This window comes from Mobula hypostoma, chromosome 19 (genome assembly GCF_963921235.1).
Source record: "Mobula hypostoma chromosome 19, sMobHyp1.1, whole genome shotgun sequence".
NCBI lineage: Eukaryota > Metazoa > Chordata > Chondrichthyes > Myliobatiformes > Myliobatidae > Mobula > Mobula hypostoma.
This window is the reverse complement of record NC_086115.1, coordinates 17,438,771-17,451,298: the sequence shown is the minus strand read 5'-3', so window position 1 is coordinate 17,451,298 and position 12,528 is coordinate 17,438,771. Positions and strand designations below refer to the sequence as shown.

The following is a 12,528-nucleotide window of genomic DNA, read 5'->3' as shown; positions in this document are numbered from 1 at the left end:
ACAGGCCCCCATGTCAGAACTTCGTCATGGACAAGGTCAGGAAAAGTTCACCAATAATATACAAATAGGGGAAATCATTGTTTAAAAAAACAGATTTCATGGCATGTCAATAATAATAAATCTGATTCTGATTCAGTGTATCTCAGAGTGATGAGAATCCTAGAATATCAAATTGTGTTGGGGATTTTGAGCAGATAGGCTAAAGTATCTCAACTGTGTTGCGCATCCCAGTTGCAAGTTGTTAGAAACCTCGGCAACAAATATCATCAAAAGTCCCCACCATTTCGGCCATGCCTTATTCTCGCAGCTAGCATTCTGCGCGAGGTAGCGAAGTCTTAAGTCCACCAAGTTCAAAGAAAAATACTTCTCTTCAACTATTCGGTTCATTTAGGAGCCGTGTGACCACTTTCATCACTTTGCACTAAAATAGGCTTTTTTATAAAGCAACTCCAAGTGCTGAAGGAACTCATTCTAATTGTGTAAATATTGTATATAATTTATGTTACATTCATATTTTCTTGTGAATGCAGTTTATATGACGTGCGTGCCTGTGATGCCGGTGCACATAACCTTTCTATTGCATCTTTCCACGTATGGGCTTGTGTATATGGTAATAAACTTGACTTTCAATTTGACAATAAAACTGAATATAATTTGTACTATTACATCTACTGTCGCTATACTTATATTAAACACTTATTCTTGCCACTATAACCCACTCTGTGGTAAAGTGCACAACCCTTTAAATAAAGTACATTGTTGAGATGTTGGAGAAATCCAGAGCATAAGTAGATTCCGCGACGTCACCATCAGAGCAGGCAAACTCCACATGGACAGCACCTGAGTAGCAGCTGTGAAACCACCCGAGCCGAGGATCATGTTCCGCTAAGGGTTTATTCTCTTAATGGAGTCTCCACCTTCACTGCCGCTGTGATGTGTCATCATCTTCCGCCAGCTCTGCCACTGAGGTACTGTTTGGACCTGGGGTTGGCATCAAACTTGGGTTCCTGAAATATGAGACATCACCACCAACTGCAGTAGCACCAAGCTGCCAGAAGTACCTCGTTGTGCCCTGCACCTTATTGTCCGCCCACGCTGCTTTTTCCCTGTCACTGTAATACTTTATTCTGCATTCTGTTATTGTTTCCTCTCGTACTGCGTCAATATACTGTACTGATGTAACGAAAGCAAAACCAAGTTTTTTCACTTCACCTCACTGCATATGACAATAATGAACCAATTTTCACTCCTCTCTCCGCGACACTGGGGCTATGAGACAGACCCCGGCTGCCGTGCTTCGTGTCTGCGAACTTCGCAGTGATTTGTCCCGCTAGCACACCGAACTGAATACTGAGGCTTTGTGCCGACTCTGGGCTGCTCCAGGGATTCGGATCTAAGAATTCCATGTTGCTGTTGTTGTTGCTCGCTTCTAACGTCTGCACGATCTGTCCTTTTTTGTCTCTCTTTCTCTGCATATTGGGGATTGGTCTTTCTTTGTTTTACAAATGGGTTCTTTTCGGGTTTCTTGCTCCGTGTAAGCAGACAAATCTCAAGGATGTATAATTTATATGTTCTTTGATGATTAATGTGCTTTGAAGCTTGGAATCTTTGAATTTAATTTAACAATACAGGAATAAGGTGGAGCAATGTATCACAAAGGGGATGTGCAACCCCTGTACATTGCACAAGGAGACTACAGTGAATCGCATGGATAGAGTAACCACGTGCATCTGACAGGGACAGGGAACCCCGCTATATCACACGGGGCAGGAAACTCCCATAGCTCAGAGTTATACCTCATGTCACGGTGATATTACTAACAGCACTCCTCCATCCTTGAAGTTGTTAAAGCTGGAGGAGCGGGGTAGTAATGGGAACAAGCTCCCACTGGTGGAGTAGGGGGATAGGTAAATAGGGGTATAGACTAAGAACAATGATTGGCTAGTGATCAATACTGTCGCTGGGACAAGTCAGAAAGAAACTTTACCCAGCAACAGATGACGTACTAGCCATTGTTCCCTAAAGATAGGCAAGGGTTCAAATGAGGAATTATCTGATCTTGCAGAAGCAGCTCAAGGTATAGCTAAATATGGGAAGAATCGTGTAGGGGTTAGAATGTTCCAGAGAAAAGGGGAAGGTGTCTGAATGAGGAACTGATGGGCTAGCTTTGGCTTAAAATAATTATAACTAACTGACCAATGATCATTTTACATCTAATTGTATCTTGGCATGTGATTGAAATGATTCTAATATTGTCTAAACTTGTAAGATTTCCTGCTACCTGATGAATGTTATAAATTGTGGAGAATTGTGTAATTCGGGGGCAATGTCTGGACTGGCTCTTTGAGAGATCAGTCTGTAACTTCCCCCACAACATGCTGTAAATAAAGAGTAAAAGTTTGAAAAAGAGTTGCGTGTGTTAGTGTACTTGTGGTACTGTTTTCTTTGCATCGGGTCGATCCACTACGACACCACTACCTATTAAATGTTCCCAGTGATGTACGCCTGAAGTAGCCTCTGACAACCAGCTCCTGGCCTTCACGTGGGGCTTAGCTACTAAGCCTGTCTGAACTACTTCTACTGACAGGAAAAAGGGCAAAGGCGGGTTGCTGGAGCCTTAAAACCAGTCGCTTCGGACAGATGGAGCTCATCAGCCGTGGTCGGCAGTTCATCTAGGAGAAGGAAAACTCTGATCTCAAACCTCCGCCGCCTTGCGGCTATACCCACTCATGGGGAAGGCTTCGGGAGTAAACCCGGAGGGGAAAATCCGGAGCTGGAGTCCCTAAAGAAGTCCTACCTTGAGTTCAACGCTGACTGGCAACTCCTGTGACGCTGCTGGTACCAAACTGTATCAGTCTCTGCCGTTCACTTGGGTTCATCAGGTGCATGGGGAGGGGCTGGGGATGGCCTTGCTCTCCGTATAGTGCTGCCTACACTTGTGTATCTAGACAGCTAGGTCGCAATATCTACGGTCAACTTTGACCGACGGAGGCCTCAGACCCGTCCATCAACCCCGACATGTTAGGAGAGATCACCACTCCACAGATTTACTCAGGTGTCATGGAGATTTGTAGGAGATGAAACCCAAGCTGGTTACAAAGAGTCAAAGCTTGGTTTATGGTCCAAGGTCCAGGCTTGTTTTTCTCCCCATTATCAGCTGACCTTGTTGGAAAGACCGAGCCGAGCATCTGGATTTCACGCTCGGCGTTCTCAGCATCCAGCTGCGCCCTTCGCACGCCGCGGGCCACAAGTGACCGTATAAGAGCAGCCGCGCCCCGCTCAGGACTGAAAGCCGTGAGAGGTGAGTCTCTGTCTGTACTGTTTCGTACCCCCCCTCCCCGTGAGCGCCGGCAGCCGCCACTGGCGGACAGGGTTTGCCTCACCGACGCAGCAGCCCGTCTGGTCACAGCAGCGGCAAGCGGACAGGAGGAAACGTGGTGGAGATGAGGCATCTCGGGGGGCACGCCCATGCTCTCTGAAGGGCATGAGGTGGTTGAGAAAGTGGGCAGGGAACAGCGGCAGGTACGAAATACAAGAGGCAGGGGACGGTCATGCTACAATTGTATGAACAGTTCAAAATTTCAATGGAAGTGGTATCACAGTTGGATGTGGTTGTAAAGAGAGCTGTTGGCTTCATAAATCAAAGTACTGAGTACAGGAGTTGGAATGTTATACTGCAGTTGAGTCAGACACTGGTGAGGACTGGTTGAGAGTATTTTGTGCCCCTCTGAACACCTGCCTACAGGAAAGATACCAATAATATTGAAAGTGTACAGAGAAAATTTCCATGGATGTTGCCGGGACTTGAGGACCTGAGTTATGAGGAAAGGCTGAACAGATTATGACGTCATTCCCTGGAGCGTGGGAGAATGAGGGGAGACGTGAAAGAGGTCGATAAATTTATGAGGGGGTATAAACAGGGTAAATACAAGCAGGCTTTTTTCCATCGAGGTTGGGTAAGACTAGAACGACCGACCATGATTTAAGGGTGAAAGGCGAAATGTTTAAGGAGAACTTGAGGGGAGACTTCTTCACTCAAGGAATGCTGAGAGCATGGAGCGAGCTGCCAGCATACCATACTTCCACAAGCGATAGGTGTAGGTTTGGTTTCAACATTTAGGAGAATTTTGGATATCTACATGGATAGGAGGGGTATGGAAGGCTATGGTCTGGTTACAGGTCGATGGGATTTAGCAGAGTAACAGTTTGGCTCTGACCAGATGGGCTGGAAGGGCCTGTTTTTGTGATGTAGTGCTCTGTGACTCCGATCACCACATTACGGGAAGGATGGGACACTCTGGAGAGAGTGCTGGGGGATCTCACTGGACGTGGCTGCTTCCGGAGGGTTGCACTTAGTAAGAGAGATCTTTGAAGCCAATATTCTGAGGGAAGAACTTATGGAAGATTACGAGGTAATGAGGATCCCTGGCAGCATGAAGAAGGAAGACCTACTTCCCCAGCGGAGGGCCGGTTAACTCCGGAAGGACTGGAGGGAAGTATAAAGATAAACATTAGCTTTATTTGTCGCAAGTATATCAAAGAAATTCCTCCTCATTTCCGTTCTAAATGAGCGTCCTTCTATTCTGGGGCTGTGTCCTCTGGTTCCAGATTCCCCCACCTCTCCACATCCACTCTATCTAAGCGTTTCAACATTCAAAAGGTTTCAATGAGATACCCCCTCCCCACATTCTTCTAAATTCCAATGAGTAAACGCTCAGAACCATCAAACGCTCCTCATATGATAAATCTTTCGTTCACAGAATCATTCTAGTGAACCTCCTCTGATCCCTCTCCGATGTCAATACGTCTTTTTTTAAATATGGGGCTCAAAACTGCTCACATTACTCCGTGCAGACTGGCCAATGTCTTATGAAACCTCCGCATTACATTGATCCATCCCTCCCCCTCCCGTCTTCTTCTATCATTTCGGATCTCCCCCTCCCCCTTCCACTTTCAAATCTCTTACTAGTTCTTCTTTCAGTTAGTCCTGACGAGGGGTCTCGGCCCGAAACGTCGACTGTACCTCTTCCTAGAGATGCTGCCTGGCCTGCTGCGTTCACCAGCAACTTTTATGTGTGTTGCTTGAAATTCCAGCATCTGCAGATTTCATCGTGTTTGCATTACATTCTTGCTTTTATATGCTAGACCTCTTGAAATACTGCGAACATTGTATTTGCCTTCCTTACCGCTGATTCAACCTGCAAGTTTAGGGAATCCCGCCCAAGGACTCTCAAGTCCCTTTGCACCCCATGATTCTTTAGAAAATAGTCTATGTCTATATTCCTTCCACCAAACTACCTGACTATACACTTCCCTACATTATATTCCATCTGCCACTTCTTTTCCCATTCTCCCAATCTGTCTGAGTCCTTTTACAGACTCCCTGCTTCCTCAACACTACCTGTCCCTCCATCTATTTTCGTATCACCCGCAAACTTGGCCACAAAGCCATCAATTCTGTTGTCCAAATCACTGACACGTAACGTGAAAAGAAGCGGTCACAACACCGACCCCTGCAAACACCACGAGTCAACCGTAGCCAAACAGAAAAGGCTCCTTTATTCCCTCTTTGCCTCCCGCTGATCAGCCAATCAGCTATCCATGCTAGCATCTGTCCTGCCGTACTATTAGCTCTTAACTTGTTAAGCAACCTCACGTGTGGCACTTTGTCAAAGGCCTTCTGAAAATCCAAGCAAACAACATCTATTAACTCTTGAAATGAACGCTAACATTATATTTAACTTTCTCACCATTGACCCAACCTGCAAATCAACCTTTAGGGAATCTTTTGCGAGGACTCCGAAGCCCCTTTGCACCTCTGACTTTTGAATTTTCTCCCGATTAGAAAACAGTCTACGTTTTTATTCCTCCTACCAAGTGCATGGCCATACATTTCCCAGCACTGTAATCCATCTGCCACTTCTTTGTCATTCTCCTAATCTGTCCAAGTCCTTCTGCAACCTCCCTGCTTTCTCAACATTATCTGCCCCTCCACCTATCTTCGTAACATCTGCAAACCTGGCCACAGAGTGATCAATTCCGTCACCCAAATCACTGACATACAATGTAAAAACTGGGGTCCTAACACTGACCGCTGTGGAACACCACGAGTCACCGGCGGCCAATCAGAAAAGGTTCCACTTATTCCCACTGTTTACCTCCTGCCAATTAGCTTGATTAACTGTCCTCTCATCTTCCTGCGTTCCAAAGGAAAATAATCTAATGTGCCCCCATCAAAGCTTTTGGGTGAAGCCTCCCCAGCTTGCTCGGCCACATGGACTCCTCCTGCAACCCAGCAACCCCTCCCCACAGGTAGCAGGTCCCCCTCGTGGAGTGGATTTGAGGGGATAAGCACTCATGTGGAGATAGGTTTAATGCAGTGGGATGTGATCTGGGATCTTCTCCCTGGGGGATAGGTGGGATCAGATTCAACATCTGGTTCGCAGTTGACACCACCTATCCAGTACTGGGGCAGAAAGAACAGCAGAACAAGGTGACCTGCCTGGCCCATAAACCTGTCCCAGCAGGTCAACCTGGCCGGTCTACCATGGCACCATCTCCCTGCAATATTACTTGATTCCCTCAATATCCAGAGATCTATTGATCTCTAAGTGGAGTAGGTTCAGCCTCCATGACCTTCCTCCTGGAAGAGAAATCCAAAGTTTCACCGGCTCTGAATGAAGAACTTTCTTATCTCTGTGCGAAGCAGGTGACCTGTTCTCAGACTATGTTCCCCATGTCCTAGACTTGTCGCACAGGGAAATCCCTCATACTCAGCTCATCGAGCCTTTGGAAGAGCTTGTTTTCGCAGAGTTTCCTCTTATTTCTCTGGAGAACACAATCCCGTGGTTTAAGTTATTGTCAGTGTGAGCGTTTTAAGAATCCGTCACTCCACAGGAGTGTTTGAAGCAGCTCCGTTTCTCTTTCAGATGCTGAGTCTGTGGATCCCCATCACTTTCCTTCTCACCAGAGCCAACGGTAACTGACCAGAAAGCATTTGTTAATGGCTTGGTTCCTTCGGTGCTTAAACTGAGAGATACGGTGTTTCCCCCCCCCCCCCTGCATTATGGGTGGGCTTGCAGTCATAGATAAAATTTAATTGAATCAGGTAGTGAAATAAAGGCAGAAATTGGCTTAAAGGGACGCCTTCACGGAGTAGAGAGAAGCGGAGTAGGATTAGGGGGAGAGTTCCAGATCTCGGGTCTTAGCCCAGGGGAGATAAATTGGAGGAGGTCAGGAGGCGAGAATTAGAGTCAGACAGAGATTTGTTGTAAGGTTGCTGGAGGGGACAATGGCAGGGAAGTGGGCAGGCATGGGGGATAGGAAACAGGGATGAGAGTTTTATGGAACATAGAACTTACAGCACAGCACAGACCCTTCGGCCCGCAATGTTGTGCTGACCTACATGATCAATCTAACACTTCCCTCCCGCATAGATCTGCATTGTTCTTTCATCCATGTGCTTATCTCAGAGTCTCTTAATAATGTCCCTAATGTGTCTGCCTCCACGGCTATACCCCTGGCAGTGTGTTCCACGCTCTTTCCATTCCCACTCTATAAAAAACGATATTCTCTATATTTAAAAAAAGCACCTATTACCCCCCCCCCAATACTTTCCTCCAGTCACCTTAAAATTATGCTCTCTCATATTAGCCATTTCCACTCTAGGAAAAAAGGTGGTTACTGACCACTCTGTGTCTCCTAACATCCCGTACACCTCTACCAAGTCGTCTCTCATCCTCCTTCACCCCAAAGCATGTTCAACCACTCCTTATAAAACATGCTCCCTAATCCAGGCAGCATCCTCATAAATCTCCTCTCCGCCCTCTCTAAAGCATTCACATTCTTCCTATAATGAGGTGACCAGACTGAACTCAATATTCCAGCAGAGTTTTTCATGATACCGTTTTAAAATGTGAACTGAATTCAGAAGCTGATGACGGTCAGAGTCAGAAATGCGAATGGCGAACTTGGGACCAGATCGGATACGTTAGGGAGCAAAATTTTGGATCTGGAGGGTAGAACGGCGGGGGGCGGGGGAGTAGTGACCGCTACAGAGTGGGGGTAACAAAGGGAACTACAGCTCTGCAAGTTCGGAGACACGGAGCACTGCAGACGCGGGAATTTGGAGTGAACAGCAAACTGCTGGATGAACTCAGCGAGTCAGGCAGCATCTGGGAAGGCAGAGTGATGGTGAGGGTGTTGATTTGGGAGCCTGGGCATCAAGATGTAATCAGCTAGGTACGGTTGCGGTGTGACAGGCGTACAGGAGAGCTTGTTCGTCACCCAGTGACTGCACTTCATTGGTACCTCATTGTGTCTCAGTGTTGGCAGGTGGACCGGATGAAATATGCTACGATAAGCTGGGCTGTTTCGCCCGTGGATACCCATGGACAGGGACCAAGGAAAGACCCGTTGCCAGGGACCCCTGGAGCCCTGAGAAAATCGGCACCCGTTTCCTGCTCTACACCAGGGAGAACCCCGACAGCTTCCAGGTAACACCACCTTCACCCAGGCCAAACAGCCGAAGGTGCTTTTAATCTAGGGACGGTTCATTGCCCGGATCGTTGCCCGGTCTGGAAAGCTCGAGTTACAGTGGGACACAGGACAGGCTGGGACTGTTTTCCCTGGAGAGGAGGAGATAAAGATAAAGTTTACAGAGTTTATTTATCACATATATTGAGACATACAGTAAATTGTAGTGCCTGCCTCCAACACACGAACCCTATCCATACGTTTTTGGAACGTGGGATGAAACCAGCGGAAACGCACGCCGTCACAGAGAGAACGTACACTCCTTATAGACGGCGGCGGGAATTACAAGCCGATTGCTGGCACCGTAAAGCATTGCGCTGGCCGCCACACTGGGGTGTGGGGCAGGGTGACAGAAGTTTATAAAACCATCAACTGTGTAGATAAGGTGGATGGTCACGGTCGTTTTCCCGGCGTTCGCTCGCTCGTCGTTTGCCATGTCGTCTGACGTGGCCGATCGTGGTCTTTCCCTGAGTGGGGGAGTCTAAAGCAAGAAGGCATAGTTTCAGGTGAGAAGGGAATCTGAGGGGTAAGCTTGCGAAGCACAGGGTGGCGGGTATATGGAACAAGATGCCAGAGGAGGGTACAATTACAATGCTTAAAGGATGTTTGGACAGGTACACAGCAATAAGCGTTATTGTTCTTTGTGGGATCTTGTTGCGCGCAGTTACGTTTCCGCGTTGCTCCTGTAACTACAGGGACCCTGGTGTGAGGCAGTGCCGTACGAGGGACATTTAATGGCTCTAGGACTGTACTTGCTGGAATTTAGGAAAGCATTGAAAGGGCCAGATAGAGTGATCTTGCCGAGGATGGCTCCAGTAGTGGAGGAGTCTAGGACCAGAGTGTGCTGTCTCGGAATAGAAGGACCCCTCTTCTCTGTTCTCCCTTTAGAACAGAGTAGAGGATGAATTTCTTTGGCCAGGGGGCAATGAATCGGTGGAATTTGTTATTCCAGACGGCAGTGGAAGCCAAACCATTGGGTACATTGAGGTTGATATGTTCTTGATTGGTAAAGGCACACGGGGAGATGGCAGGATTCAAAGGGATCATAATAAATCAGCCGTGATGGACCGGAGCAGCAGACACGATGGGACGAATGGTCTAATTCTGCTCCTATGTCTTGTGGTGTGTGGTTTTACGGATCCCTTAGTAGAGCCTTGAGCTATGGTCAAACCACGACTGTAGGGTGAGAGTGGAGCTCCGTCTTTTCTCAGCCAGAGCCAGAGGTTTCTCTCCCAGAGCGAGGAGTTCAGGAGAAGGGCTGTCCTTCACCCACTTTGTCCCCTAGTCCCCATCCTCTCTCCCTGTTTGTGGCTGCTCCTGCCCATGTCCCACTCTGCAACCAGGCCAGGGATACGCGGTCTCATTTAAAGAGTTTTAATCGTGTTGTCTCTGCAGGAAATCAGCGGGACACATCCGCAGACGGTTGCTGCCTCTAACTTTGACACCAATCAGAAGAGTGTCCTGGTCGTCCACGGACATCTGAAAAATGGAGATTCCCAATGGGTCGTGGATCTGTGCAAGGTGGGAGTTGTGGGGCACAGTGCGGTGTGAGTTGTGAGCCGTGTGTCGGTGTGAGGTGTGAGCTGTATCAATGTGAAGTGTGTGTGTGTCAGTGTGAGGCGTGAGGTGTGATCTGTGTGTCAGTGCGAGTTGTGAGCTGTATCAGTGTGAGGTGCGATCTGTGTCGGTGTGATCTGACAGTCAGAGTGAGGTGTGATCTGTGTCAGTGTGAGGTGTGATCTGTGTGTCAGTGTGAATTGTGTGTGTGAGGAGTGATCTGTGTCAGTGTGAGGTGTGATCTGACAGTCAGACTGAGGTGTGTGTGTGAGGAGTGATCTGTGTCAGTGTGAGGTGTGACCTGACAGTCAGACTGAGGTGTGTGTGTGAGGTGTGATCTGTGTCAGTGTGAGGTGTGATCTGACAGTCTGAGTGAGGTGAGAGGAGCAGGTCGGTGTGTGATGTGGTGTGAAGAAAATTGCCGTTCCTCTAGAACTGGTGAGTCTGTTTGGGGAGAAGTGACCTTACACGAGGGATTATTTATTTCGAGATTTTGTGCAGAATAGGCCCTTCTGCAACCTCTCACAACCCCGATTCAACCCAACCTAATCACAGGACAATGTACAATGCCCAGCTAACCTGCCCGGAAGGTCTTGGAGCGTGGGAGGAAGCTAGGGCAGCCCGCACATCCCACGGGGAGGACGTACCGACATTCCTTACGGAGGACGCCAGGAATGAACTCCCAACTCCAACGCCCCGAGCTGCAACAGTATCACTCTAACCGCTACACTACTGTGGTTGGAGGGTGAGGGAAGGGATGATGGGCAGATTCGATGAACGAAGGAAGGGCGCCTATTCCATCCCAGCATTATATCAATGATCGAGAAATTATTGAAGATTCTCAGGGACAGGATTTATTCACATTTGGAAACCCCTTGGTTTATTAGGGATAGTCAGCATGGCATTGTACGGCAGACAGCCTATCTAACAAACTTGTTTGAGTATTTTAAGGATATGATGAAGGTGACTGATCGGGCTGGAGCAGTTCACTTAAGTGAAATGTTCAACATGTTCCCTCGTGGTAGCCTGGTCTAGATGATCAGGGCACGTAGAATCCACAGTGTAAAGTGTGGATCTGGTAAATTGTATCTGGAATTAACTTGTCCAGGGAAAACTGGCGGTAATGGTAGAGGGGTGTTTTTATGGCTGGAGGTCTGTGACCAGTGTGTTCTGCAGGGATCAGTGCTGGAATATCTGTTCTTTGTGATTTTATATCAATTACTGTGGATTCCAGCTAATTGGGCCATTGGGTAATTGGACCAATTCTTAAAGAACAAAAAATAATCTAGAAAACAGCCGGTGTTTCATTTATTTCTGTGGGGCACTATGTCGCTTAATTGGGGCAGGACCCTATTGGCAAATGGTTTCTAACTAGCGTCAGTCATGTGCTCAGAGTGAACAGTTTTTAAATAGCATCAGGCTAGTGTGTTTGTGTCCAAAAAGCAGTGATAGTTGGTGAGAAATAAACAGTAAGACAATTGAGAACTGCTTTGCTCACTGAAGTTTCAAACACTCGGGCTTGGAGATGCCAGATACATCTAGGAGTGAAAATAAAACGATTTCACTACTTCAGCAAGTTAGGAACGATGAAGAACTTGAAGGTATCAATAATCCTCTTACACGTAACAATGAAAATGAAGATTTGGAGAATGCAATCCTCGAAAGGATTATATGAAGACAGTCCACGATCTGCACCAGGTGTCTACGCTGATTTTGTTCATTTACAGTTAATCAGAAGAAGATGGCAGCGAACACAGGATTCATTCATCTGATGATAACCATTATAGTACTGTAGTAGTACTGATAGTGTACTGATTTGTTCTGCCTTTCATTTAAATACATAATTTGTTACTCAGTTAATGGTGGCTTGTCTCTTTTGAACTATTTCCATGAAACTTTGGCTAATTAGGGCAGGTGCTTAATTGGGCCAAAATGCACTGGCCCCAATGTGTCCTAATTACCAGACATCTCGGAAGAGATGAAGGCTACAGGAGTAAACCCAGACAGCAAGTCCAGCTGAACATCAAGGAACATCCTTCCAGCAGCTCCTGCAGCCAAGCTGGTGCCAAACGTATTTCTTCATAAAGTTTCCTTTGGACTACACTGGTGAGGCCAAGAGGGGGATCTCGACGACTGGGCATCTCAGGATCTCCATACCCTCTGCCCAGGCTTGTGCTGATGATCATCATCATCCATTGTTCTTCGAGACAGACAGATGCCAACCAACCACCACCAGACATCTATACCAACAAAGATGCTGGTGATCTGATTAGAAAGTATGCAGAACTGTAGAGGATATGGATGGTGAAGAAATGTGTCAAAGGACATAGTGTGATATAGACCGGCTGGAAATGAGTGTGGAGAAATGAAAGATGAGTTGAATCTGAACAAAGTGAGGTCACATGTAAAAGGAAGTAAATGGCAGGGCCCTGAGGA

General features: G+C 47.1%; 1 protein-coding gene across 1 annotated transcript in view; it reads left to right on the top strand.

The window, feature by feature from the left end:
* The first annotated feature begins 10 nt into the window (after window positions 1-10).
* LOC134359119 (pancreatic triacylglycerol lipase-like) overlaps window positions 11-12,528 on the top strand; it is a 78,561-nt gene continuing 66,043 nt past the window's right edge. Inside the window, exons 1-4 of the mRNA XM_063072088.1 lie at window positions 11-35; window positions 3,158-3,301; window positions 8,326-8,495; window positions 9,931-10,056. Coding sequence (XP_062928158.1) covers window positions 11-35; window positions 3,158-3,301; window positions 8,326-8,495; window positions 9,931-10,056 — 465 coding nt within the window. The remainder of the gene's footprint in view (window positions 36-3,157; window positions 3,302-8,325; window positions 8,496-9,930; window positions 10,057-12,528) is intronic.